Consider the following 27436-nt stretch of genomic DNA (forward strand, 5'->3'; position numbering starts at 1 on the left):
GGGCCAGGGAGTTGAACATTTCTGAAATTGTTGATAATTTTGCTCAACTCAAGGCTCGTAGGATGCCATTCTAAACGTCATGCATGTTACCTTTTTTATACGCCTAATGGTCCTTGAAATGTCTTTTTTGCTTCAATGTCGTTAAAAGAATAAGTTACTTTGCGCATAGGCCTACGTGATTTTGTTGGAGGAAGATTGTTTTGTAATTGATTGCAGCAGACGAGGCGCTGTCGAGCGGCTGTTCCCATAAATCCATGTAAATGTTTGATAACCCCCTGAAGTAGTTGTATAAATGTTTTCCCATGTGTTGTCCTATCTGCTCAACACCGTTTCTCCAAAATCAGGTTGATCTCTGAAATACTGTGTTCATTGGTGTTTTCATGACAACATATTGTAGCAACCCTTAGTGTGTATTGTACATCATAAATACATTTGCCTGTGCTCGCTTAATTTCACTAACTCTAGTTTCACCTGACGATAAGACGGTAACAGTGGCCCGATGGTGACGTGTGCACTCGGGCCCGTCTAGTCAGCGTTAACGTCGCTGGCTAGCGGAATTTCTCCCTTCAACCGAGAGGTATAGTCTCGGAAATAGACTTACGCCTGCTTTAACGACAAACCGAGAAGTGCCCAATGCACCCCAGCCAGCACTCCTGCCCAAGAGCCATTCCCTAGATATGGACAGAGACCAGTGACTCCAGAGGAGCTGAGGCCTCCTCCAAAGGCTGCAGCCAGGGAAGGAGTTCAAAAACGGAAAATAATGTCAAGCTGTATCCTAACTGACACCCCAGAGAAGGACAGAATAGCGCAGGAAAAGGCAGCCAGCATGCGGAAGAAAACATCAAAAGACCATGATGGACCAGCTGCCAAGCCTAGTTCATCCCAGCCTAGGCCAGCTGCCAAGTCTTCGTCGGATGAAGATGATAGTTTCCATGCAAACTAAACAAAAACATTCTCCTACAGCCGTTCGGGGGAGGTATGGGAGAAATGTTGCATGTGCAACCAGTGGGCACACAAGCTCTGCCTAGTTGGAGTGTGCAAACCCTACATTTGCCATCACTGTGACTCAGATGGTGAATACGTGTAGCCCAGTTGAGTAGGCTATTATTGTTTGGCGTTTTTGTTCTTCATGTTGTTATATAGGTTGGCCTAAAGATATGTTTCCTTTTTATGTTCCTTGCACATTTTGTGTTAAATTAAGTTAAGTTTAGTAAAGTTATGTATTTGTTTAACTTGTCAGTGCAATAAAACTTTCAAATTTAGTCCTGCCATTTTGCGTTCTTTTAAAGATGTTTCCCATTGAAATAACATTGTGACAACTATCCCCGTAATGGGGTTGGTTGTCACAATGTGTCAGAGTGTCTGTTAGTTAATAACTTCTTTGTTACAATAAGTTGGAAAATGAGAGGGATATACATTTCAAACCAACACCTTAATCTTCAATTTAACGTTGGAATGACTATTGAAATATGTTTTGATGATGAGCAATTCACACTAGAGTAAAAAGTGTGTCAACTAACCCCGTTCTCCCGTACTGCATGTTCTTATACGACTACTGCTATAATCCCGCGACTAGGTGCATTTCGTTATGAATAAACTGACGACCAACAAATATTATAACATAGCATTAGATTTTTATTAATTCAAGCAAAATGTGACGGTAAACAGTTACATAAGTTACACGGAAGGCTCTATTACATTTTATGGAACAAAAAAATCAAAGTCTTTTTTACCTTCCCCACAGGAACATAGAAACAGCTAAATCCTTTACCAACGCAAGCAAGAAGTAGTGACAGCACGCTACATTCATCAACTCAACGAATACGTTTAGACAAACCATAAGGCATAGAAGAGAGAAATACAGAAACAAATGAACGGCGAGGGGTTGTTTTACGACTCGCATGGCGTCTCAACTCCATGGTAATCCATCTTGGCAACTTCCTTTATTGATGTTTAGAAACACCCAGATATGGCTTTGTGTGTTGCATCGCTCTAAAATTTGTCGAGGCGACAAGCTGCCATTAACTGTGTGATGTTTTTTATTTGTCTTTTCTTTACGTGAACTAAAGACTTGCCCATGTGTGTGCTAGCTGCTCGCTGTCAAAATCTCGTTGGCTCTTCGTAGTGGATTTACCCAAATAAACTCAAATAACTCTCTCACACTAACACTCACACTCACACATGCTCTCTCTATCTTTCTCTCTCTCTCACACACACACACACACGCACACGCACACGCACACACAGACACAGACACATGCGCTCGCACACAGTTAACAAGGGTGCAAAAAATCCTCAGTTTGACCAGGGTCGTTTGGTGACTGCTTCACTGCATTTTCTTCTACTTTCTTTTCGTTCACAAACATACAACAACGGGACACCACACGTTTTTCCAATCACAACAACGACACCATTCTGAAAGTAAAAATAACACTTCCACAAACGCACAAATACAACCAGACCTTCATACTGCAAACCTAAAACAGACCTACTCTTCAAACGCTCACAATGGCATTCCAAGGCTTTTTAAATGAGTGGCTTTTAGGACTTTTTTTTTTCTTCAAACTTAAAATCTCTGCAGTACAACAACAAGTCTGCAATTCCTTCATCATCTAGAGGGTGGCAGCAGAGCGCCGGAACTGAAATCCTGACCTTCGTAGTGCTTTTACGTAATACTCAATAAACGGACAGACAGGTTGGTAGGTTTCTCCAATGCTCTTCCAAATGTCATTGTGCGAAAACAAGACACTGAGTTATTTCCGTGTTTTTTTTTTCTTTTACACTGTACAAGATGAAAGAGTTCACACAATTGAAACAAAAACATTATTATCTATACTGTCAAAGATGTGTAGTAAAAATGAATACAAAACAGTTTCTTTTTCTTGGCCTGGAACATAACTGAACTGAAAACCGGAGGAAAAGAAATGAACAACATGTTTGGAATCCCCATGAAGGGCATACCATAGGAATGGTGGAAAGAAGAGAGAGAGAGAGATAAAGACAGAATGAAAGGAAGGAAGGAAGGAAGGAAGGAAGGGATTTGGACATAACAGTAGCCATGGAGACGGATCAACAGGTCATGGTGATGAGAGGACTTGCTGATGGCGTAATGAAAAAGAGAGAGTAGAAGAGGAACGGAAAAAGAAGAGAGTGGGACAGTGGTGTGTCTCTCTCTCTCTCTTTCTTTTGCTCTGTCTCTCGTTCACTCCATCCAGTCGACCTCGTCGAACTCTGATTCGTCCTCGGAGTCGCTGTACTCCACGGCTATGCGGCGGGAGAGGATGGTGGCCACGTCGTTGCCCACGCGCTCGTGCTTCTCCTCCTGGGCTCGCTGCTCCTCCACCTTCCGCAGCTGGATACCTGAGAGAGCAGGGAGAGAGAGGGGGAGGAGGGGTGAATATAGGCAAGTAGAGAGAAAAAGAGAGGAATGGAGATGGAAGGATGAACAGCAAGCAAGAAGGGGAAAATAGAAGTGTGAGAACAAGAGAGATTGAGAGAGGGAAAGAGGGAGGGAGAACGGGCAGAGAAAAGAGTGGGAAGAAAGGAAAAGGATTAAGTAGAACAAGGAGAGAGAGAGAGATAAAGAGATGATAGAAAGAAAAAGAGGGAGATGGGGAGATGAAAGAGGAAGGAGAGTGTTTCAGTGAACGTTTCAAGTCAGAGAAGAGAGAAAGGGGTTGAGGCAGAAGCAAAAGAGAGTGAAGGGACAGAGTGAGAGAAAGATGGAGGTTGGAGAGGGAAAGAGTGGTGGGGAGAAAAACAAAGAGCAGGGATGAGAGAGAGAGAGAGAGAGAGAGAGAGAGAGAGAGAGAGATAGAGAGAGAGAGATATCAGGACTGGCACAGTGTGTATGACTCAGTGACTCATTTCATCTTCTTCATCTGGATGTCCCTAACAAGGGCATCAGAGCACACACACACACACTCACACACACTGCCTGCAGATATCAACACGTGAACACATTTGTTCATTCACAAGCACATGCCTGCTATCACGTACGCCAACAAGAGCACAAGCACATGCACACACTTACATACACACACACTGACTGTGCCTCTAGCTACTAATACTGCTCAATGAACATGAAAAATAACATGAAACACAAATGAAATACAAAATATTATACAAATTTAGCTTTCATTTGTCTTTCTTGTTCATGTTGTGTAGCTAACGGAGCTAATGTTACATTAAAGTTCAATGTTCAAAAATGTTAAAATCTTGTATTTCGTGTCTTAAAATCTTTCCAAATAATTGTTAAATGAATGTCTGTAAATGTGTATATCACTTATACATGACCATAATGGTTGTCCTTGTGACACTGAAGATATTGAATGTATGCCTAAGGCTCCACCTACCTTGACGTATGGCCTCCAATAGGACGCTGCGGGCGTCGCTGATGGGCGGCAGGTTGGCGGGGTGACGCTTGGGCTCGTGGGCTGAGTGAGTGGGCGGGGACGAGACAGAGGGCAGGGCTGCCAGAGAGGGGGAGGAGCTTCTGGCGCCGGAGAGGGGCAGGGGAGGGGGTGGTGGAGGAGGGGGCAGGACTGAGACGTCTGTCATCCCTTGGGGCGGGGCCTTGTCCTGCTGGTGGCGGGCTGGGGAGCCCATGTGCAGGGGAGGGGCAATGGGCGGTGGGGCGGGGTGCAGCACCCCTGCGGAGATTTGGAGAGGGGCGGGAGCGGGTGGGATGGCCAGGGGCTGCTGGAAGGGGAGGGGCGGAATGGGAGGTGGCGGCGTGCCACGCATGCCTGCGCCTGATTGGATGGTGGAGGGGAGAGGGGGCGGTGGAGGTGGTAAGGGGGGAGGGGGAGGAGGTGGGGTGCTGGAGTTGAATAAGCCGGGGTTGCGAGCTGGAGACTGAGAGAGGCTGTCGGACAAGCCAGAACTGGAACTGCCAGAGACAGAGAGAGAGAGAGAGAGAGAGAGAGAGATGGTAAAACAGTTTATACAAGCATAGTATATTATACAAGCTATACAAGTATAACGAGTTTATTGCATTAAGTGGTCTTTATACTCGGGTTTTACGCAGAAACGTGGTCACGTAAGATACATAAGAGCCCCTTACTAGGTTACCAAGGTGCTAAAGCGTGTCCCCCAAAATGTGTCACTGTCCAACAAACCCACGCAGGGCTCACGCACCCCGCAAGACTGTAATTGGTCTGCTCACCACAGCCATTCATGAGTCTCACGTTTCCGGTTTAAAAGCCAAGGCAAGACCCAGAATTCTTTTTTAATCATGAATAGCCTGCAGACCATCTCACAAGCCTCTTCTTGTGGATTATGAACAAACATAACAGTAGAGGTCTGAAGACATGAACTCCTTTACAAACCCTCTTTAAACACTTACAAGGACGCTAAAATGACCGCAAATTTATGGAGAGAATATCCCATTCTCACAGGAGACATCACCTGCGATTGTTTGGAGAGAATGCGCTAATTTACCGAACAAATACTTTCATATAAATTTTCCACCACTTGTAAGTCATGTCATCCATTCATATTGACGTGAATCAATCGATCTTGCCCGTGAGGCAAGCGCGAGTTTGGTAGAATGGATAGAATGGAGTCCAGTCTGCTCATATACAAAAGCTAACATTAACGTGAAGTGGAGTTAACTTGCGGCCAACACCATTGTAAAACAAGCACTGACAACATACATGCCCACTACACTTTCATGCTATGGTTTTTTGTCCTTTGTCCTGCTGCAATAAATATGCTTACTTCACTCAAAATAAAACCTACAGTTCTGCCGTTGAATTGCTTTGCAACACGCACAATCCTTAGGGAACCTTAAGGAACAATAAACCAAAACGAGTCCCTTGTGTATCTTACGTGCTTACGGTTCTGCGTAAAAAAACAGGTATAAAACGACCTTAAGTCTCATTTTATAGCAAGACTTGTATCGAAGTGTGTGTGTGTATGTGTGAGAGATTGTACCTGATCGGGGGTGGAGGGGGTGGGGGCTCGTGGGGTCTGCCGTACCCGGTCCTGTCTTGTCTGTTCAGGAGCTCATTCATCTGACAGTACGGCAGGGCAGCCAATGAGAATGCACCTTCGTGCTCCATGTACATCATTTGCCTGGGAAAGAAAGAAACAAACATACCAAGAAATAAACAACCAGTAGCAATAAACACACAGAATCTCACACACACACACACACACACACACACACACACACGTACACACACACACACACACACACATAAACACACACACACGTACTGTCCGTCATTGGCCGGGTCCCTCTGTTGGTTTTCGTCCTCGTCCTCTGCGAGTTCCGCTCCCAGAGCGAGTTTCTGCCACTCCTTCTTACGGTCATGAGGCGCTCGCGGAATCTTCTCAGCTTCCGCTGGACGATCTATGTTCTTAATCTGGGGAGAGAGAGAGATGGAGAGATAGAGAGAAAAGAAAGGAAAGGCATTTTATTTGATCTGAGGAGGTGAGAGGGAGAGGACAGGGTAGGGGAGATACACAGAGTAACATAACTTGCAATGCTCTTAAGTCACACACAGTCACACACAGACACACACACACACACACACAGACACACACACACACACACACACACACACACAAACACAAACACACAGACACACACACACACACACACACACACATACACAGACACATACACACAGACACACACACACACACACACACACACACAGGGTAAGAGGTTAGCTCTGCCTCTAGCACTCAGACTTGAAAGCAAAGTCAACTACATTACACTCACAGGCCCACTTCAAGACAATTTTACTTAAAAGCCTTGTCAGCACGTACACGTCAACACACACACACACACACACACACACACATACACACACATACATACACACACTCATGTATGTACACACACAACTTCACAAAGGAAATGAGACGTAGTCATCAGCAATTTGGGCACACACAGCACTATGCTACTTTGGCTATTAGGGTGCGTTTTTATGTGTGTGTGTGAGTGTGTGTGTGTGTGTGTGTGTGTGTGTGTGTGTGTGTGTGTGTGTGTGTCAGATTCTATGCGTTCTCACAAGGGCGGTGTTTGTGTCACTGAAACTCATGACACCCTCATTTCCTAGGAGCCTGCAGTGAGAGAGAGAGCATTGAGGAGATTCAGAGGACTTTACTAAGGATTCCAACTACAGTGCATGTGTTTATGTGTGTTTGTGTGTGAAAGAGTTAAAAAAAAAGAGTAATCTGGGATGTGTGTGTCGTGACATTGTGTCACCAGCTGACACAGGTTGTCAGTTTGAGTGACAGCTGTCAGATTTCACAGGCTTTCTGCCCTTCTCCTGAGCCTATCTGGCCTTGTGTGAGTGTGCAGTGTGAGTGTGCAGTGCTTACAATCTTACTTTTGTTAAGTATAATAATAATAATTTAACTTAACTTAACTTAACTTAACTTAACTAATTTAACTTAACTCAACTTAACGTAATAATAATAATTATGGTCACATGACACTTATGGTAGTATGAATGTGTATTTGGTGTGATAGTGTTAAGGCAATAACAAGCTATGGTAATTTCACACTGTTATTATATTATATTCTACTATATAGGAGTAGAAGGAGAAAGAGAGAAAAAGAGAGAGAGAGAGAAAAAAAAGAAAGAAAGAGGAGAAGGAGAAGAGAGGGGGTAGGGACACTGCAGTGGGTGGATCTTGCAGAGGGGGCTGAGGCAGAGGCTGGTCGGCCGTGACATACCTGTGTGGGGAGGTCTAAGTACTTATAGACCTGCTCATACGAGTGGGGATCTTGCAACTATAAAACAAAACAGAGAAGCGCCGGGAAGGGCCACAGTTTAAACACGGCACAGAGGAGAAACAGGCACAGCACCTTTCAACAGGGCTCCGCAACAACAACAACAATAACAAATGAGCAGAACACAATATGGCACGACACCAAGTCCAGTTCATTATATGCGAACTAGCAAACAAATGTGGCAAATCAAACGTATGTAGCAAGCGTGGAGAAACACACGTCAACAGAGATCAGTGCAATTAAAACAAATATAACTAGCGTATAGCTTAGCAATACAAGAGCCAAGCCCGCTACAGCTTAATGCAATAAGACAGAGCACTGTGGATGTTGCATGGCAAGACACAGTAGAGCAATACACGTCATGGGCCGAGCCAAAGACCCTTAAACGGCACAGATTATCATATTTGGAACCATACAAACCATTTCGGAGAGCCTTCTCAATGCAGTTCAATGCCAGACAATGCAGATGCAGTACAATACATGAAAAAGAACCAAAAGCAGATGCATGCAATTAAAATGGACGATCCAAAGAGGAGAGAAGAGCTTCCAGGTTATGACATGTGCGCATGAAGAGGACATGCAGGAAACACGGCAGCGAAACCTAAAAACATTTCATGTGCTTGGAAGGAGAGTTAGTGTTGATTTAGTCCACACGGCTGCAGTGCCATCTAACCACATTCTGACACACACACTCACACACAGAGAATCTGACAACATACACAGACCTGCGAGGTGTCGCATCATTAGTTATTGAGGATTGTGAACATGGATGCGTGCAATGATGGGTTTGCTTTGTTTGTGAGTGTTGCATGAGCATGTGCTTGTGTGTGTGTGTGAGAGTGTGTTAGAGTGAGATTTGGGGAGGCAGCAATTCAGGGAAGTGTGAACCCCTTGTAACTCATGAAACTACGAGGCACACACAGACACACACACACACACACACACACGTGTCAGAAATTCCCACCAGAATGCATTGATTGCATGATTAAAATTATCAAGTGGTTCCTATTACTGTGAATAGGCACCAAAGTCACTAACGCATTCACACACGCACACATGCACGCAAGCGCACACGCACACACATGCACACACACTGATGTGTGAAAATGGTGCTGTCCAATGCTGTGTGTAAGGCAACAAGGCAGCGTCTAACTTGTGTTAAAAATGGGAGATTTCAAACCCCTCCATGCAGGACAGTATTCACAGGATTGCTCCTTTTATCTCTTCCTCTCTCCTCTCTATCCCCTGCTTTATCTCTCTCCTCTCTATCCCCTGCTTTATCTCTCTCCTCTCTATCCCCTGCTTTATCTCTCCCCCTTCCCGTCACTGTTCATTTTCCTGCCTTGTCTTTTCCTGACCTGAGGTCTGCAGAGGGTAAAATCTGCTGATATCAGCAGCTGAACACACACATATTTACATACACACACACACTCAAATACATGCATGTACACACACAGACACACACAGATGTGTGCGCACATCCACTTAAATACGCAAACAAACATCCACTAAAATACATACACACACACACACACACACACAGCACAGGCTGAGGAAGAAAGGTCAGCACTAACTCACATTCACTGTTCTTGGGTTTAACAAGACTAAGAACACTACTACTACTACTACACTTAGCAGGCTTAAAGGCTTTTCAGTGGAGTACACTTAATTTCCTTGGTTATGGGTGTTTGACTTTAAATGAGATTAAATACATTTGAATTCGGAACAAGGCCACTTAATGGGATGCTGGAAAATAAGGGCACTTTGGAGCAAAGAGAGCACTTCACTCTTAAATGAGTTTTCCACTGGTCCTCACTGGGTGTGTTCATTCAGTTTAAAGTATGCAGGCTGTTAACATTAGCTTCCCACTGGTCCTGACTCAGTGTTCTCGTTCAGTTTAAAGTATGCAGGCTATTAACATTAGCTTTCCATTGGTCCTGACTCAGTGTACTTGTTTAGTTTGAAGTATGCAGGCTGTTAACATGAGCTTTCCATTTGTCCTCACTGAGTGTACCTGTATGCAGGCTCTGTTGTATCTCCATGACACCTGTTTCCGGAAAGCCAGGGACCAAGACCACCATTTAGTGCTATTCATACTGAGACCCAAGACCCTCACTAAAAGCAACGACCACCCTTACCATGGGTACGTAACTTCCTCTGTGTTTCGGTCCGATCAAAGTGTCCCCTTTTCCAGTGAAGTACCCTTAATTTACATGGTTATGGGTGTTTAGCTTTAAGTGAGACTAAATACATTTAACTTTTTCAGATTCAGGACACTTACTTGGATGCTGGAGGGCACTTTGGAGCAAGAAGAGCACTCACCCACCATAAACCATGGGTTTAACAATGTTTAGGAATAAAGCAGTGTGTCCCCCTAAATACATATTTCTTTTCTCCTCTATTCATATTTCCAATGTGGTGCATCCCAATACTGCGGCCTATGCAGAGGCAGAACAATGGCCAAGAGTGTGAGTGTATCTCCTGAGAGACTTCATCCTAGCAGCATCTGTTCTTATTTCCCTGACATCTGGAGTTTGGGTGATAATAAAGGTCAGATAATCGCTCATAATAAACATGACTCCGTGAGCACCGTTGGCCCTCTTTTGCAGCTGGCTGGAAGTGTGTTTTTGGTTTGATGAAGAAGGAAAGTAAGTGAGACGGAGGAACAAAGACAAGCTAATATTTAGACTTGGTAAACTAGCAGCTTCAGTAGCAACCTCCAGTGGAATAAGGGAAGAACACACACACAAACACACACACACACATTGTGAGTCTCTAGTCTAAGGGTTATCCCTACACGTCCAGTGGGGTTAGTGATTGATTAGTGAGGGACTTAAAGGGTAGGCAGTTAGCAAGGAGAGGGGGTGGGGTGGTGGATGGGCAGGCTCATGGGGCAAGGTTGGTAAGGAGGGCTGGTGGGTCCAAAGGTCAAAAGATGACACACCCCTGGGGGATGCTTCAGGGTTGGGGGGTTGGGAGGGTTGTCTTACCTCCGGGGCAGGGGGCAAGGAAGGGTTGTGGGCATACCCTTGCGGCCACTCCAGCTGCACACAGACAGACACAGGGTGAAGGATAGAAACACCAACATGGAGAGAGAGGGAGAGAATGCACAGTGGAGAGGAAAGGTACAGACCTCACTTTGTGTGGCTGTGCTTGTGTAGTTTGTCTGTGTGTGTGTGTGTGTGTGTGTGTAGGAAAAAGCAATAAATCAATGAGAATGAGATATACAAAGACAGAGATGAGAGTGTGTGTTTATGTATATGTATATATGTGTGTGTGTGTGTGTGTGTGTGTGTGTGTGTGTGTAAATTAATTACAGATGAGTAATCTCTGCCGGTTGAAAGAGATGATGTCCTCTGTGTCTTTGATCTCCATTCTACAGCAGCGCTAATCTACATTGGCTGAGCCTTTTATTGATTATAACGGTCAGGCAAGACCACTCAGCTTAACCTCCATACTGGGCCACAGACCTTTACACCATCACACCCTCCATACTCAGGACGTGTTCCACTCCTACTGAAAGTGTGTGTGTGTGTGTGTGTCTCCGGAGTCTCATCTTCGCTGTGTTTGACACAGTCGCGGACGTGAGGAGAAGCGGGATGACTTGACAAGATGAGACGAGACGAGATGAGAGAGAAGTGGGGTGAGGAGAGGAGAGGAAAGATAACGGCTCTCTCCCGCCGCAGATGAGAACCAGAGCTACACTAGGGACACCGGGATGACATGAAAGAGAGGAGTGACAGAAGAGAGAGAGGGATGACAGAAAAGAGAGGGATGGCAGAAAAGAGAGAATGGCAGAAGAGAGAATGTCAGAAAAGAGAGGGATGGAGGAATAGAGAGAGGGATGACAGGAGAAAGAGGGATGGCAGAACAGAGAGGGATGACAGAAAAGAGGGAGAAAACCGATAGAGGGGACAGAGAGAGGAGTCTGTACACTGTCTACCTGTAATCCCCTCTTCTTGCGATTAAAGGGTCAGAAAGACAGGGCATTTGAGGGTACACACACACACACACACACACACACACACACACACACTCACACTCACACTCACACACACACAAAGTGTAAAAATACTCTGCCTCAGTGAAGATAAAGCACCAACAAAGTGAAACGGATCAAAACAACACAACACAACCAAACTTAATGAAAAAAAACAAACAAACAAAACAACCCAACTAAATTAACCAAAACAGTCACAGTGCAGAGACAATAGATGAGGAAGTCAGAAAAGAGACATACTGTATGACTCCAGAACACCAAAGTCTTGTGTGTGTGTGATAGTGTGTGTGTGTGTGTGTGTCAGAGAGAATCTAGTATGTGTTGGCCGACAGCTGCAGCTGCAGACCCTTTGGGTTCTTCCATAATCCAGCTGCCTGCAACCAGCACCCCTCTGCCTAATCTTTTTACATATAATCTAATGTCAGCTTGGTTATTGTAATATAAAGGGTCTGGTCCGTGTATGTGTATGTATGTGATTGTGTCTATGTCTGTATTTGTGTGTCTGTATCTGTGAGTGTGTGTGTGTGTGTGTGTGTATGTGAGTGTGTCAGCTTGTGCCAACAGACTGTCATCTGGGGTAATCTAATAAAGACAACCATCTTGAGACTCCAAGCAAGCTGCAAGTGTGTGTGGGACTGTTGAGATGTCTAAAGGCTCACATCAGATGTCTCTTCCCCTCATCAGCTCAGCTCAGCACACTCTCTCTCTCGCTCTCTCTCTCTCTCTCTCTCTCTCTCAGAGGACTTCTTCCAAATTAAACCATCAGATTCAAGCTGCAATTACTTACAAAGAATAGAAATAGAAAAAAAAGAGAGAGAGAGATAGAGAAAGAAGGGGAAAGAGATAAAGAGAGAGGGGGGAGGGAAAGAGGATTCTCCCATGTGTGGAGAGGCAATCTGTGTTTGATTAGCCCCTGGAGTGAGGGGAGGGAAACCCTGCACGTGTGAGCGGCTGCTGCTCATTTAGGAGGAGGCGGGAGAGGGCGTCCCTGATGAGACAGGGTGGACCAGAGCCGTTAATTACCACAAGCACACACACACACACACACACATACACAGACACACACAAACCTCACTCACACCGTATTCACACCATCACAGTCACATCCATCCACACACACACTAACAGTCTTTCAGTGTCTGCATGATTTCAGATTCCTATTTCACCTATTTTGAGATGTCAGTAAGTACTGTGCTTACCGTCCTCCCTAAGTATGGGTGAATGTGTGTGTGTGTGAGTTTATCTGAGCGTGTATCTGAGAGCGTGTGTGTTTGTGGTTTTCTTTGAGTGACATGGTAGCCAATTGTCACACTTTCTGTGACAGGCACGCGCATTTGCCACCAATTTCATGGTCAGGCCTCCAGTGTCTTTGGTTCTGTTCATGGAAATCCATCTCACACAGACAGCTTGCGAAAAAAGATGGCAGCCCCTCTTATAGTTTCCCTATATGTAATGAGATCTGTATTTGCAGATGTACAGTCCTAAGTACTCTAAGTACCTAAGAGAGCTTTTGTGTGTGTGTATGTTTGTCTTCGGGAGTGTGTGTCTTTGGTGTGTATTTGTGTTTGATTGTGTGTGTGTGTGTGTACCTTCTGCTTTCTTCTCTCTTTTCTCTTGTTATCCGTGTCCTGCAGCATCTTCTCTCTCCACAGGTCGAAGAAGTAGGAGGGGTTAGTGTAGAACTTCAGACCCTCCTTCCCATCATCCCTAGGGGCACACAACAACATGTCATGCCATGTCACCACATCATGACCTCTGACCTTTGATTCCAACATGTACAGAAGGAGCAGACCCACTTTACAAGTTCAGTCTTTCTATTTGTTCCCTGAACATCAGCTTTACCAACCCTAACCCCTAACCCTAATCTGAACCATACATTTAAGTTAACAACGTTTTAACATATAGTTTGTTTATAATCTGAAAGTATTCTCCATAGTTGTTTATGTTCATTTGTCATATGATCTAAACATTGCATGAGACAACCTACTACAACAGTTTAATGCGTAAAAAGGGCACTAAGTTCAGGAGAAACAAGTCTCCATAGATTCTACCTATTGTTTTTTTTTGTGCGCTGTCTTTCTCATCTACGGTGTGAGGAACATATGGGACATTTATGTAGCGGCCAAAGAGAGGCAGTGATGCTGAGACACGGACCTATAGGGTGTGAGGATGTTGAGGGGTGGCGGCTGCTCGCAGATTTCGAAAGTCTCCTTTAGGGGGAGGGGCAGCGACTGTCTGTCAAAGAGCTGCTGGTCCTGAATGGTGGAGCTTCGGAAGGCCTTTCTCATGGTGATGTCCTGCAAGGATACTGAGAGAGAGAGAGGGAGAGCAAGAGCCAGAGAAGGAGAGGGAGAGAGAGGTTATATTATTATTGATTGTTTCATTTTGTTTTGATTAACTTAAACAGATATTGAACATGTCTAAACTTGTTTGAATTTGAGAGAAAGAAAGAGAGAGAGAACGATAGGGAGAGAGAGAGAGAGAATATTATTATTGATTGTTTCATTTTCTTTTGATTTATTTAAACAGATGTACATGTTTAAACTTTGAGAGAGAAAGAGAAAGAGAGAGAGAGAGAGAGAGAGAGAGCGAGGAAAGGGAAGGGAAGGGAAGGGGAAGAAAAGAAAAAGAAAGAGATGGGGGGAGGGGGGTTATCAAAAGCTTCTTTATTAAATCACGGTCTTACTTTCTGACATGATGACACCAAATACATTTGTTTAAATCCCCACTTCCATTCAATCTAAACAGAGAGGTAAAAGCCCTCCCCCCTCACACTTTCAAAATCCTTTGCCCATCATCTCCAACTACACACAACAAGAGAGGGAGAGAGAGGGAGAGAGAAAGGGAGTGAGAGCGAAAGGGAGGGATAGATAGAGAGAGAGAGAGAGTCTGTTTATTTGTCAAGTCTTGAATAATTATGGCAGTTATTAATCGTCATCACTGGCAATATTGTGGAACAGCCAACCTATAAAGCTTGTTTTAATTAGAGTTCCAATTATTCAAAGGAGGAAGGCGGAAAAGAGTGTGTGTGTGTGTGTGTGTGTGTGTGTGTGTGTGTGTGTGTGTGTGTGTGTGTGTGTGTGTGCGCGTGCATGAGAGAGAGAGAGTGTTTGTGTGTGTCCGAAAGAGAGAGAGTGTGTGTGTACACTACTGTTTAAAATATTGGAATAACCCAGGAAATGACAAGTGTTCCATCAAATAGTAATACAAATTATTAAAGAACTAGAACATTTTGTGCTCGAAATTTTGGTTTCCTCAAAGAATTGTCAATTTGCAGCAATTACATTACATCAATTTCTTGCCCTTTCCTGCTCTCTCTCTCTAAGCATCTCACTTTCCTTCTGCACTTCTATCCTCCACTCTTTTCCTCCTCTGCCCATCCCTCTCAACTTCCTGTAAATGGTGTTACACCAAAAACCTTCCCCAGATCACCACAGTAAGCCCCCTTATCTCAGTAGTGTCCATAATAATCACCATGGCTCAATGTTTCTTCCTTACAGTCACTCTAATCCAGCTTACAAGACACTGACTGCTTTTAGCATTCATATCTTTCCGTCTTTCTCCTTCTCTCGCTCCTCCCTCTCTCTCTTTCTCTACCTCTTCGCCCTTGCCCTCGCTTCGTCTCTGAGTCAAGTATTAATGAGGTTTATCTCTCAGAGATCTGTTCTCCTCGTGTCCACGCGTTAGCCATCAGCCGCTGACATTAAGAGCCATTGCAGCTGCCAAATGGACAAGAGACAGGAGAGGAGTCACGGTGAAGAAGAGAGGGAGGAGGAGGAGGAGGAGGTGCAAACAGCCCTAGGTACCTGATGGGATGCGAGAGGAGAAACACATAAGGTGATGGGTGGGTGGATGAGAGAAAGATCATTCCTCCATTCTAAGGTTAACAGTCAGGAAAGTCGAAGGGAAGGAAAACACGCTCTCGTCTCATGTCTTTAAGGTCTTGTCTTTCTTGTTCCCTCTCCTTTCTTAGTTCAATTGAATTCATTTCTACTTCTAAAAGAAGTGTGACAGTTGACATACAGAGAGAGTCTCTCTCTCTCTCTCTCTCTCTCTCTCTCTCTGCCCGTGGCCATTCCTTGGGTAACCATGACAACCACCCTGGCCTTTTCTGTTACACTGGAGATAGAGGGAGATGCAAGGACGAAAGGAAGTTAGAGAGATGTTAAGAGAAGAGGAAAGAGGGAAAAAAGAGGTTTGAAGGTGAACTGCACAGAGAGCTACCACACACACACACACACACACACACACACACACACGCGAAGAGAGAGAGAGACATACACGCACAAGAACACATACAAATAGTTTAAACCCATGGAGCGTGAAAGTGCTGCCAGTTGCAACTATCCAAACTCTAAGGGGAGAGAGGGAGGAAAGAGAGAGCGAGAGGGAGTGTAAGAGGCAGAGAGAGAGGGAGGGAAGAGAGAGAGAGAGAGAGAGAGAGAGAGAGAGAGGGAGGGAAGAGAGAGAGAGAGAGAGAGGGAGGGAAGAGAGAGAGAGGAAAGATAGAGAGTCTAAGAGGCAGAGAGAAAGGCTGTTCTGAAAGTCAGGTGGGTGAGTTCTTTGAAGAAACTTGTTTGTGTGTGTGTGTGTGTGTGTGTGTGTGTGTGTGTGTGTGTTTGTGTGTCTGGTGCATGCGTGCGTCTGAATTTGCTTTAGCCATCAGCTTTCATATGGCTGCTGTTCCTGGATTCACAGCCATAATAATAATTATAATCTCCATGTGCAACATTCTTCTTAAGCTTCATGCTTACTGGTATGGTGAATTCATTAAAATCCCCCCGCCTACATTAAATATTCCATTCAATCTAAACAGAGAGGTAAAAGCCCTCCCCCCTCACACTTTCAAAATCCTTTGCCCATCATCTCCAACTACACACAACAAAAGAGAGAGGGAGAGAGAAAGGGAGTGAGAGAGAAAAGGAGGGATAGAGAGAGAGAGAGAGAGACAGAGAGTCTGTTTATTTGTCAAGTCTTGAATAATTATGGCAGTTATTAATCGTCATCACTGGCAATATTGTGGAACAGCCAACCGATAAACAAATTCCACAATCTTTCTTTCTCTAATCTTATCTAATCTGATCTGATCTAATGATGCTTTAGTGGCATGAATGAATGAAACATGTAGACACTATGTAGAGTGTGTGTAGACATTGTGTAGAGTGTGTGTAGACACTGTGTAGAGTGTGTAGACACTATGTAGAGTGTGTGTAGACACTGTGTAGAGTGTGTGTAGACACTATGTAGAGTGTGTAGACACTGTGTAGAGTGTGTGGACATTGTGTAGAGTGTGTGTAGACACTGTGTAGTGTGTATAGACACTGTGTAGAGTGTGTAGACACTATGTAGAGTGTGTGTAGACACTGTGTAGAGTGTGTGTAGACACTGTGTAGAGTGTGTGGACATTGTGTAGAGTGTGTGTAGACACTGTGTAGAGTGTGCATATTATTGATTCTTAATTTACATTTTGTAAGAAGTAGTATTAATGGGCAAAAAAGAACAGTGACAGCTACAATAAAATAATAACAATAATCTCCATCTCTTTGTCTCACACACAAACTGTGTTGACTGTTCAACAGTGGGCATCAGTACACTACCTACCTGTCCCATCAAACAGTCCAGAGAGAAAAAAAGAGAGATAATGAGGGAGTGGATAAAATGATGAGAAAGAAAAGAAAAAAGATGGAGTTCGGGGAGAGGGCGAAGTCTTTGGGGAATTAGGCGGCAATGTCAGGCTCTATTAATAGAAGGGCACTTCAGTGGTATAAGGAGATAAAATGGAGGACATGGACCATTAGACGACAAGAGGGGAGAGAGAGGTGGGTAAGGAGAGGAGGAGGATAGAGGGAAACAGAGAAATAAAGAGAGATGGACAGAGAGATGGGGAGAAGTGGAGAGGGATTTAATCAGAGGAAAGAGAAATATACGTATGTCCGTGCAGACAGACTGCAGAGAGAGAGAGAAAGGGAGAGCAAGCAAGAGAGTGAGGGAGAGCAAGAGACAGAGAGAGAGGGAGGGAGAGGGAGAGAGAGAGAGAGAACAACATCAAAAAGGAAGAGAAGAAGGATGATAGAAGGGACAGAGCAAAGGTGAAATGCGCTGAGGTTAATCACCAGGGAAAGAAAAGACACTGAAGGGAAAAAAAGAGGAGATTATAACAACATCAGAAAGGAATACATGGGTTGCCCAGAGACCATGGGCATTGTGATGTCATGGCGCTGATGTGAATCTGCTGTGCCAGGATCAGTCGCGCGTGGCGCTGCCTGCTAAAGAGTATAGGGTTTCCCCAAAGCGGATTAGTGTTGAGTGATGGATGATGGCTGCTCTGCTCTGATCTGCTCTATCAGACGTCATGTCTGGGACACTGGCTCCACCGCACGCAAACGTCAATACCAGTTAGCCTTTAAGAAGCCGTAACGGGCGCAGAAGATACTTTAAAAAAAAAGGAATGCTCTGGTCACAAAATGGTTCTTCACTCTGTTAGAATGCTAATGTAAAGTGTGTGTGTCTGTGTGTGTATGTGTGTAAAGTGTGTGTGTCTGTGTGTGTGTGTGTGTGTATGTGTGTGTGTGTGTGTGTGTGTGTGTGTGTGTGTACTTGTCTGTGTATATGTGTGTGTGTTTATAAGTGTGTGTGAGCGTGCAGGCTTGGGGGAAAAGAGAGATGTGTAAGATAGGGCATTGTGCTGCTTCTCTGGGTGTCTTGCTGCGGAGGGTTTGGTTTTCAAGGGCGTATCCCTTGATTGCCCCCCCATGACCTACAGATTTATGACCCAGCCAAGACCATAATCACACACTCTTTCCAGCTTCATCCTTCTCTCTCTCTCTCTCTCTCTCTCTCTGTCTCTATCTCTCTCTCTCTCCCTCCCCCCCCTTACTGTGCTACAACCCCCCTTTTATTCCATAGCTTCCTCTATCTCCACCCATCCTAACCACAGCACCACACAGTTCATTACCCAGAATGCATCTGTGCAGAGGGGTGGGGGTTGAGTTGAGGGAAGGGTGGAGGTGAATGGAACCATTAAATTAACCCCAGCTGCTTCAATTTACTACCACTTATCGGCAGTGGTCAAGTTGTAAAAAAAAGCCAGGGGGATCTGTGATCCTGCGAGGGGGTTCCGGGGGGCATGCCCCCCCCCCCCGGAGCTTAAAAACACTTTTATTTGATTATTGTTTAAGCACAAAGATAATTATTATATTCTATTACTGTAAAACAACATGAATGCTATGGATATACGTGTCAGATACTCCTGTCATTGATCTTGACCAGGGGTGACTAACCAGTCCAGCTCAAAGAGCCACAACAAAACCCAACATCATTTTGAAGAGCTACACGAATCTATGGTACCACTTTTGGGGGGGGGATAAGGCCCTACATAAAACTTATTATTTTTCCTGTGACCCAGCAAAACTAGGGGGGTTTGGGGGCATGCTCCCCCATAAGAATTTTTTGAAAATAACCTAATAATAATAGTGTCCTCTAGTGGGTTTTAGGAAGAGAAATTAACACATTTAGATTTAAAATATGGCACAAATATAAACATATTGAAGACATCTACTGAGATTTTGTTTTGGATGTGTGTGAAGCAGGAGCACCCTGATCTGGGAGAGAAAGTTTAGGAGCAGCTACTACCCTTTGCCTCCACATATTTATGTGAGGCCTCCTTCTCTGCCATGACTGTGATCAAAACAAAGCAGAGAAACAGACTGTGCCTGGAGAAGACCTTAATCGCAGCAGTTGCCTCCCTTTTTTTTTGAAAATAACCTTTTAAATAGTGTCCTCTAGTAGGTTTTAGGAAGACAAATTAACAAATGTAGATTTATAATATGGCACAAAAATAAACATATTGAAGACATCTGCTGAGATAGGTGCTAATTATAGTTAATGTCAGATATCCTCTGTTCAATTTTAAAACTCTCCCTCACTATATGACTTTTTTTGATCGAGCAATATTCCATGACACCTGATACGATGCCAATGTGACCGTTTCAGAGTAGGCTACTTCGTAAATGTCCAAAAAAGCAGAGTCTGTTTCTCTGACTGACGTATCAAAGTATACCTTGTGCTTGCCTTGTGCCTTTAGGATCTCCTGGGCTATGTTAGCATCGTGTGTGGAGAGACGCAAGTTCAAGGCTTTAAAATGCGACAGTGAAGTCTGGCATATTAAGCAGAGGGGTTTTCCATTATGCATTTTAGATGTTTATTTTATAATATTAAAATTCTGTACACCAAGAGAAAAGTCAGTGAGCACTTGAGCTGGAGCCAGGCCGCGGTAACAGGGGATGGGAAGGGGGGATGGCCGTTTCATAAGGGGGATGGTTTTGACCATTTTAATACCTAAGGGGGATGCCATCCCCCCCCATCCCCCCTCAACTTGACTACTGCTTATCGGCCTCTCTTTTCAACTGCCCGCTTCTTCCTCCTTCTCTCCCCCTTTCTCTTTTTCCCTCTATCCCTCTCTTCTCTGCTCTCTTCCCCTCTCCCATGCTACTGTTACCTCTCCCTCTTATCACCCCCCCCCCATTTCTGTTTATCTCTCCCTCTCTCTGATCTCCCCCTGCCCCCTCTCCCTCTTTCTACCTCTCTCTCTCTCGCCCTCCCTCCCCCACTCCCTCTTTCTGCAGTCTCACGGGCTGACCTCTGTGTGAGTCATGTTAAGATGCAGGCTGCCTTTTGATGCTGTTTGCTGAGCTGCCGTTGTGCCTGTTTACTCAAACTCACTCATCTGTCTATCCATCTCTCTCTCTCTTTCTGTTTATTCTTTAATTTGATTGTTTTTCACTCTTCGGCACTTTGTCTTTATTTTTTACTTTGAATGTTTCTGTTGCTTTCATTTATGTAAGGCACATTAAATTGCCTCTGTGTATGACCTGTGCTAAGGAAATAAACTGGCCTTGCTTTGCTTTCTCATCCCTTCTCTTCTCCTCTCTTTACTTCTCTCTGCTCCTTTTCTCCCCCTCATCTATAGACTCCTCTCTTCTTCTTGCCTCTATGTATTATACAGTATGCTATACAAATGCCTTGCTTTGCCTCTGTCTTTCAGGCCACCTGTCTAGATTCAAATTCAAATAGCTTTATTGGCATGACTGCAAACACTACAACATAGCCAAAGCCTAGGGGGTTCACAGAACTGTGGAGCTCATGGCAAGCTGCTGCATATCTTGCTGCTAGTCTACAGTAGTCCTCCCTCTCTAGAGTCTATCTAGATCACTCTGGGAATATTTGTATTATTTTGGCAAAATATTGGTCTCTCAGACTTCGGTATTGGTTGCAGTGAGTTAGGGATTGCAGCTCTGTCTCCACTGTTTACTGGTCACAGTAAGAACACAACCTCTCCTCTCTAAGCAGCCAGGTGTGTCTGTGCCGGCCGACTTCTACTGCCAGGTTGTGCTCACTCAGGGCCTGATTTACTAATATGCGAGCGCTGCTTAATCTGCGTTCGCAAATTAACGCACAGTGTTTGTGTGCATTTTACTTGGTATTTATCAAACCAGATCGCGCTGGGCAATCTGTGTTTACTCCGCCCTATATAGGGCCTGATTTACTAACACTGCGACCGCTGCTTAAACTGCTGTCGCACATTAACGCACGGTGTTTTTGCGCATTTTCCGTGGTATTTATTTAGGAAGAGAAAATGAAGGTTCAGCGAGGTGGAGATATATATATATTGGTTCACGTTCGCTCAATCACTGAACCTGATTCAATGTGTGCGCTGCTATATTGTTGTTCTGCCCGCCATCACCTACAGCGAGATGTTTAAAAGAACACGATTATAAAGAATATGCTATTGGTGGCATTAATGCATAAACTGTCTATTATAACAATATAGATGTGTACATGGCGAGATTAATAATTTCTACGAGGGACATGGGTTCACTACAATACATATGGACGTGGGTGCAATCAATGGTTCCGATTACGTTCGGAAAGTTTGCGATTTCAAAGTCCACAATTGCGTTCAGAGCCGAACTCGCGGCATTGTATGGGCGATAGTCATGGCTCTGTGTGTGTGTGGGTGTATGTGTGTGCGCGAGTTCAATGCCTCTCTCTCTCTCTCTCTCGCTCCTGCGGGCAACGAGTGTGAAGTGTCTTTCTCCCGTGTCTGCGGGGCAACGTGAGTTATAAGTCAATGTTAATGTTGACGGTGGAAAGGGGAATTCACTTTTCCACAAACTGGTTGAAATTATCCGGAGGCCAATATTTGCAAATTAGTTTTAACAACTGATTGAATAGAATGTGATCTCTGGTTGGAGTGTTAGATGTCTCTCTGATCTGGTTCAGTAATTGAAGTATTGCGTGGCTTTTAACCTGTACCGTCTAATGATTTGTGGTTCATTTAACTGAAAATGTGTTATACGAGTTGAAAAAAATATTTCTGTGCGCTGTCTCTGTCTTCTTTCTTCGCCTTGCTGTTATCACTGCTGCCATATCAACGTTTTCAGACTCAATGGAAATGCGCTTGCTGGTTAAGACGTGCTTTTATGAGGCGGAGAATTTAGCCCGCAAATCAGGGACATGCACTCGCCAGGCGGTTTAGTAAATACCATTCAATACATCATTAGGCGCACTTACCTTCTCTCCTCCCATTTAATTGCGCTCCATGCCCACGTTCCACCCAGGTTTCCACCCACGTTTCCGTGCCCTCCCCTGTTCACACCCACAGGCGTTAATATGCGCTGCGGCCCCTTAGTAACATAGGCGGAGCCACGGGTGTTCCAAAGGGTTCCGGGAACACCCAGTTTCATAGCTGGAACACCCCCCAAAAAAATTGCCGTCACCTGGCAACCGATTGTAAACGCAAGCTACGCGAGTGCGACATAGTGTGCTTAAAAATATGCCACGATGAAACAGAGTTCTCTTCAAAATTATTTTAAAAAGCCACGGCTTGAGGGCCAACAGGACTCAGGTTCTAGAATCGAAGATGTTCTCCCCTCAACAAGCAGGCCCACGACACCACCAAGTGAGCCCACAGCTACCCACACCATCTGAGAAGATTATGCAGCTAACGCTGCTGTAGATGAACCCAATACAGCTAGCTCGGGGATCCCAGATCTCTCTTCTGTAGACGAGCCTGCATGCCAGCCCAATCTGCAAGCTTTCCCTGTCACCGAAGCGGTCAGTGGAAAGAAAAGGAATTTTTCTACCAAGTGGTATGCCCGATACAGTTGGTTGGAGTACAGTATTAAATTAGATGCAGTGTTTTGTCAGTCATGCCGTCACTTCAGCAGAAACGACAAGGCGGACAGGTTCACAAACACAGGAATGAGAGACCAGGGGCAGGGGCGGCCTTTCCTACAGGCGGGTTAGGCGGCCGCCTAGATAATGCGCCCGAAAGAAGAAAAATAAAACACAATAATAATTTTCATTTTTTCCCCCGGACGCATACATTGGCGCCCCTTCTATATCTCCAACCAATATTTTGACATTAAGAACTTAATCCTTCATTAGGGTATATGAGCCAAAAATCAAAATCAGAGGGGTATGTACATTATTGGTATTGACAGAACGGCGTGTATGATTCAACGGGCCGGATTACAGAACACACCAAATTGCTCTCTCTACCGTTGTAAAGACAGGTGACACGAATGATGTTGTAACCTCGCGAGGTGCAGGCATATGTACTTATGATGTACAATACACATTAAGGGTAGCTACAATATGTTATCATGAAAACACCAATGAACACAGTATTTCAGAGATCAAACTAATTTTGGAGAAACAGTGTATAATGAGCAGATAGACAACACGTGGGAAAAAATTAATACAACTTCAGGGGGTTATCAAACATTATTGTGAATGACGAACATTAACATGGATTTATGGGAACAGCCGCTCAACAGCGCCTCGTCTGCTGCAACTAATTACAAAACAAACTTCCTCCAACAATGTCACGTAGGCCTAAGCGCAAATTAACTTATTCTTTTAACGACATTGAAGCGAAAAAGTAAATTTCGCCACAAAGCTAAATTTAACAAATAATGAGAATAAATACTGTAACGTGCCGGCGTACTCGCCCCATAATGCCTTGCGGCGGGCGCATCATTTTCTATGTGTGATGATGAACTAACGATGTGCCTGTTCCTTACTGTTCTTATTGCATGTCGTTGTACTGTGTTGGGACTGAGTTTATACAGGTGCGTGACGGTAAAACAGTCTATTTGCTGCGATCGTTGTTGTGTTTATGTGAAATAATTGCAGTCTTACAAGGCAAAATAGCGTTTGAAAGTTTTCCGTTTTCGTGGGGGGGGGGGGGGGGGGGGCGCCAGGAGTGAAGCTCGCCTAGAGCGCCAAATGTGCTAGGGCCGCCCCTGACCAGGGGCATCTCAGTCAGACCTGTATACACCACGAATTAAGTAAAGCTCAGTTGCAGCGCAAATATAGCAGCAAATACGTTACATTCTTAACCCAGCAGCGGTGATGTTCAGATACTGATTAAATGGGTTTGTTAACCATGCGTTATAGTATGCGTAATAGTATGGCTCCATGAGTATGCGCACACGTTCTATGTGTTCTTCATCTCTGGGCACTGCGTCCCTTTATGTTTTGCAGCGGTTGCATTTGTTCTCTGTTAAAATACATGGTTAATGTATTATTTTGGAGTTAATAAATTTGAAAAAAAAAAACAGGAACACCAGTATTTTCTTGGGAACACCTAGTATTTTTTTTCTGGCTACGCCACTGCTTAGTAAATACCGTTTTATGTTTACGACCGCTATTTTACGCCAGAAATGGGCGCAATCCTGTTAGTTAATCAGGCCCTCAGTCTGTATTTAGTCAGTAGCCCCTTATACATGCGTCAATGTAAAGCGGTTACATTGCGCCTACCACGATAGAAACTCGCGAGCGTGTTACAATTGCCTCATGTATAAGGGGTCTAGATGTAAACCGTTAGTTTTTCCGCCGATCGTCTGAGCCTTTCGAGAGAGGTGGTTTACCACGTTAATTCGTCTTACAAAAGGGCGTGTCAAATCAGGCCGATGTGTCATGGGGGAGGCCGTGCGTGACTGGGGGGAGACGGTGACAGGAGGCTAGAAAGTTCACTCCATCATCTCTTTGAAATTCCTTATTCCATGAGTGGTAGGCTACAATGACTGGCTGTTTTAAAATATAACTAATAGCCTAACGAAACAAAATAACCCAGGAAGTTTCATCTTCGACGTTAAGGCTTCTTCCAATACTGACAGCTGACTCATAGCTTGCAGGTTTGCGGGAGACGCGACATTTGAGGGATGTCACTTAATTTAAACCTTTTTTGCTTCCGTTAGTGTGTGTGTGTGTGTGTGTGTGATAGAGACAGAGAGGACGCAGTAAAACACCAGAAAACACCGTGTCTCGTAAGCCTTAAACTATCAATCACCCCCACAATGAAATATGCCATTACAGTCGCGACAAACTTCTTGGCATTGTGGTGCGCCCAAAACGCAAGCTATAAACGTAGCCATCCTAATGTAACCAAAATATACCTCTGCTGATATGCCTAACCTTCGTTCTATTTAGAATTTGTCTTAGCACTATGCAGGAATAAAATAGCATCTACAGTGTCAGGATTCAGGCGCTCTCGCCTGGCTTCTATAACGCGCCCTGCTGCACTGAAGGAGCGCTCACTCGCAGCACCTGTTGCTGGAACGCATATAATTCGTTTTGCAAGGTGCTGTAGTCGTGGGAACGACTGGCCTGGTTTCTCCCAAAAGGAAAGTAGATTTTCCTCTGCTGATCCCGCGTCTGTATGGAAGTTTGTAGAGAGATTGCCGGGGAGTAAAATGCTCCCTTTCCGTTACGTCTGCTGCTGGCTAGTAATACAGACAGCCGGAAAGGTTAATAAACGGAATGAAATAGCTACACATTACACACGCTATGTTTTAATAAAAGCCACGTTACTCACATACTGGTTAACACTGTTTGTTACAGCACATAAATGTTTGTCGCTACATCCAAACTGCGTCACCGTTGTCCCTCCCTGTGCTCCAGCCGCACCATTTTGCTTGCAATGTGAATCATTTAATTGAAATATGCTTATTGGCATTTGTTGCACCTTAATCATTTTCTACAAACATGATATGCTATGTATGGTGTAGTAGACTGAGACTCTATTCACTACTGCACAAAAACTAGACACGTTTGAAAAACTAGACGTTTGCAATGAAGTAGGTTAACTTTCGCCAATATCTCCGTAAGGGAGATGGGTTATGTGCTCAAATTTCCTGGGATCAAAGAAGACGTTAGTATTCATGTGCAAACTAAAAATCACGTCTCAGGATTGCTGCGCATGCAAGTTATTTCGGGTGTCTCAACTGTAACTAATACCACTGTCATATAATTATGAGTCCAGTAAAAGACGGAGCAAACACAGTTTTCTACCGTTGTTGAAACACATCCACGCGTAGACTCGTTTTCTTTCCATCCGAGAGTGGTTATTCAAAGAAAATATTAAGAACTATATGCTGATAGAAAGAAGGGAACTTTAAGCCACTACACTGCCTGTGCCCGATGCGGATCCACGTTGATGTTGTTAGTAAACAAACCAGGTGGGAGCACATCTCCGTGGTCTTTGCGCATGCCCGAGGCAATGTAACCGCTTTACATTTTGCACATGTATACAGGTAACGACAAGAGCCGTTTCCCTTGAAAATCTTCACACCTACACGCGAATACGATACGATAAACTGATCTGATCTCAGGCACATGTATAAGGCCCTACTGCGCTCCTCAGTTGTGTATCAGACACTGTGGTCAAGTTCCACAGTGTACTGTATGTTTAAAAATACGTTACGGTATTTTGTTAGTTTTGCCCAGTGATCTTTGTATTTTTCTTTTTCATTAACCATAAATTGGTTGGTTCTAATTATCTGAGAGCATGAGTCTTTAGGCTGAGGTGGTCATGGAGTAATGACCTAAGTGATGGATGGTTCACCCAGCCTCAAGACAAGTAGGCCGAGGGGAATTCTTTGTGGGTTCAACACCTGGCAGCATAGGGCTTTGTAGGTAAAAGGAGAGTGGGGTCACTTGTTTTAATGTGATTCCAGAAGTTTAGGGCTCGTTTTAGAATATTTAAAACTAGAGGATATTATTTATACTAATTCAGCTCCACATGCAAAGTTGGGAGCTTTTCTCTGCACCTGGAGGGTACTTTTGCAGGATTTCAATGAGATGTTTGTCCCATTTCGTCCAGTCTTGTTGAGTTTGTGTACCCCACACCTCTCTGCCATATAATTCAATGGGTTTGATGATTGATTTTAATATTTTGAGCCAGAAGGTTATTGGTAGTTCAATGTGTATAGATCTTTTGATGGCATAGAAAGCCCTTTTTGCTTTATCTCTTATTTCGTTCACAGCCATGCAAAAAAGTCCTGTGTTTGAAATGTTTGTTCTACAGGGCTGTTTCCAATTGTGAAAGGGGTGTTGTTTCTCTGTCTATCTGTCTGGCTGTATTTCTGTTTCACTGGATGTCTAACTCTCGCTTAAGCAATCACAGAGACCCATAGACAGAAAGTTCTACCAGGACGTCACCGTCATCCATTCAGTCATAACTTACCAATGGGAGGCATACGTTTTTCTTAAAACGGTTGCGTGTCCTTCACCTCTCTGCTGCTTTCAGTACACCTACCCTGACATCCGCTCGTTTTGCTTACGTTTATTTCCAGTTTTGTGTAGTAAGTCATGTCTGATGTTTCTGTGTCTCTTTC

At 44.3% G+C, this 27436-nt stretch overlaps 1 protein-coding gene across 4 annotated transcripts in view; it reads right to left on the reverse strand.

Moving 5' to 3' along the window:
- Positions 1–1666: 1666 nt before the first annotated feature.
- The window catches only part of wasf1 (WASP family member 1), a 59422-nt gene continuing 33652 nt past the window's right edge, over positions 1667–27436 (reverse strand). For 3 of the 4 annotated variants that reach the window (XM_080860726.1, XM_080860727.1, XM_080860728.1), the window contains exons 4-11: positions 13908–14061; positions 13343–13460; positions 10744–10797; positions 7697–7753; positions 6223–6371; positions 5938–6078; positions 4356–4891; positions 1667–3360 (exon numbers count right to left, since the gene is read on the reverse strand). In XM_080860726.1, coding sequence (XP_080716852.1) covers positions 3203–3360; positions 4356–4891; positions 5938–6078; positions 6223–6371; positions 7697–7753; positions 10744–10797; positions 13343–13460; positions 13908–14061 — 1367 coding nt within the window. In that variant the 3' untranslated portion in view covers positions 1667–3202. The remainder of the gene's footprint in view (positions 3361–4355; positions 4892–5937; positions 6079–6222; positions 6372–7696; positions 7754–10743; positions 10798–13342; positions 13461–13907; positions 14062–27436) is intronic. The other variant, XM_080860729.1, reaches the window with a different exon arrangement.

Source organism: Sprattus sprattus (assembly GCF_963457725.1).
Source record: "Sprattus sprattus genome assembly, chromosome: 2".
Lineage (NCBI taxonomy): Eukaryota > Metazoa > Chordata > Actinopteri > Clupeiformes > Clupeidae > Sprattus > Sprattus sprattus.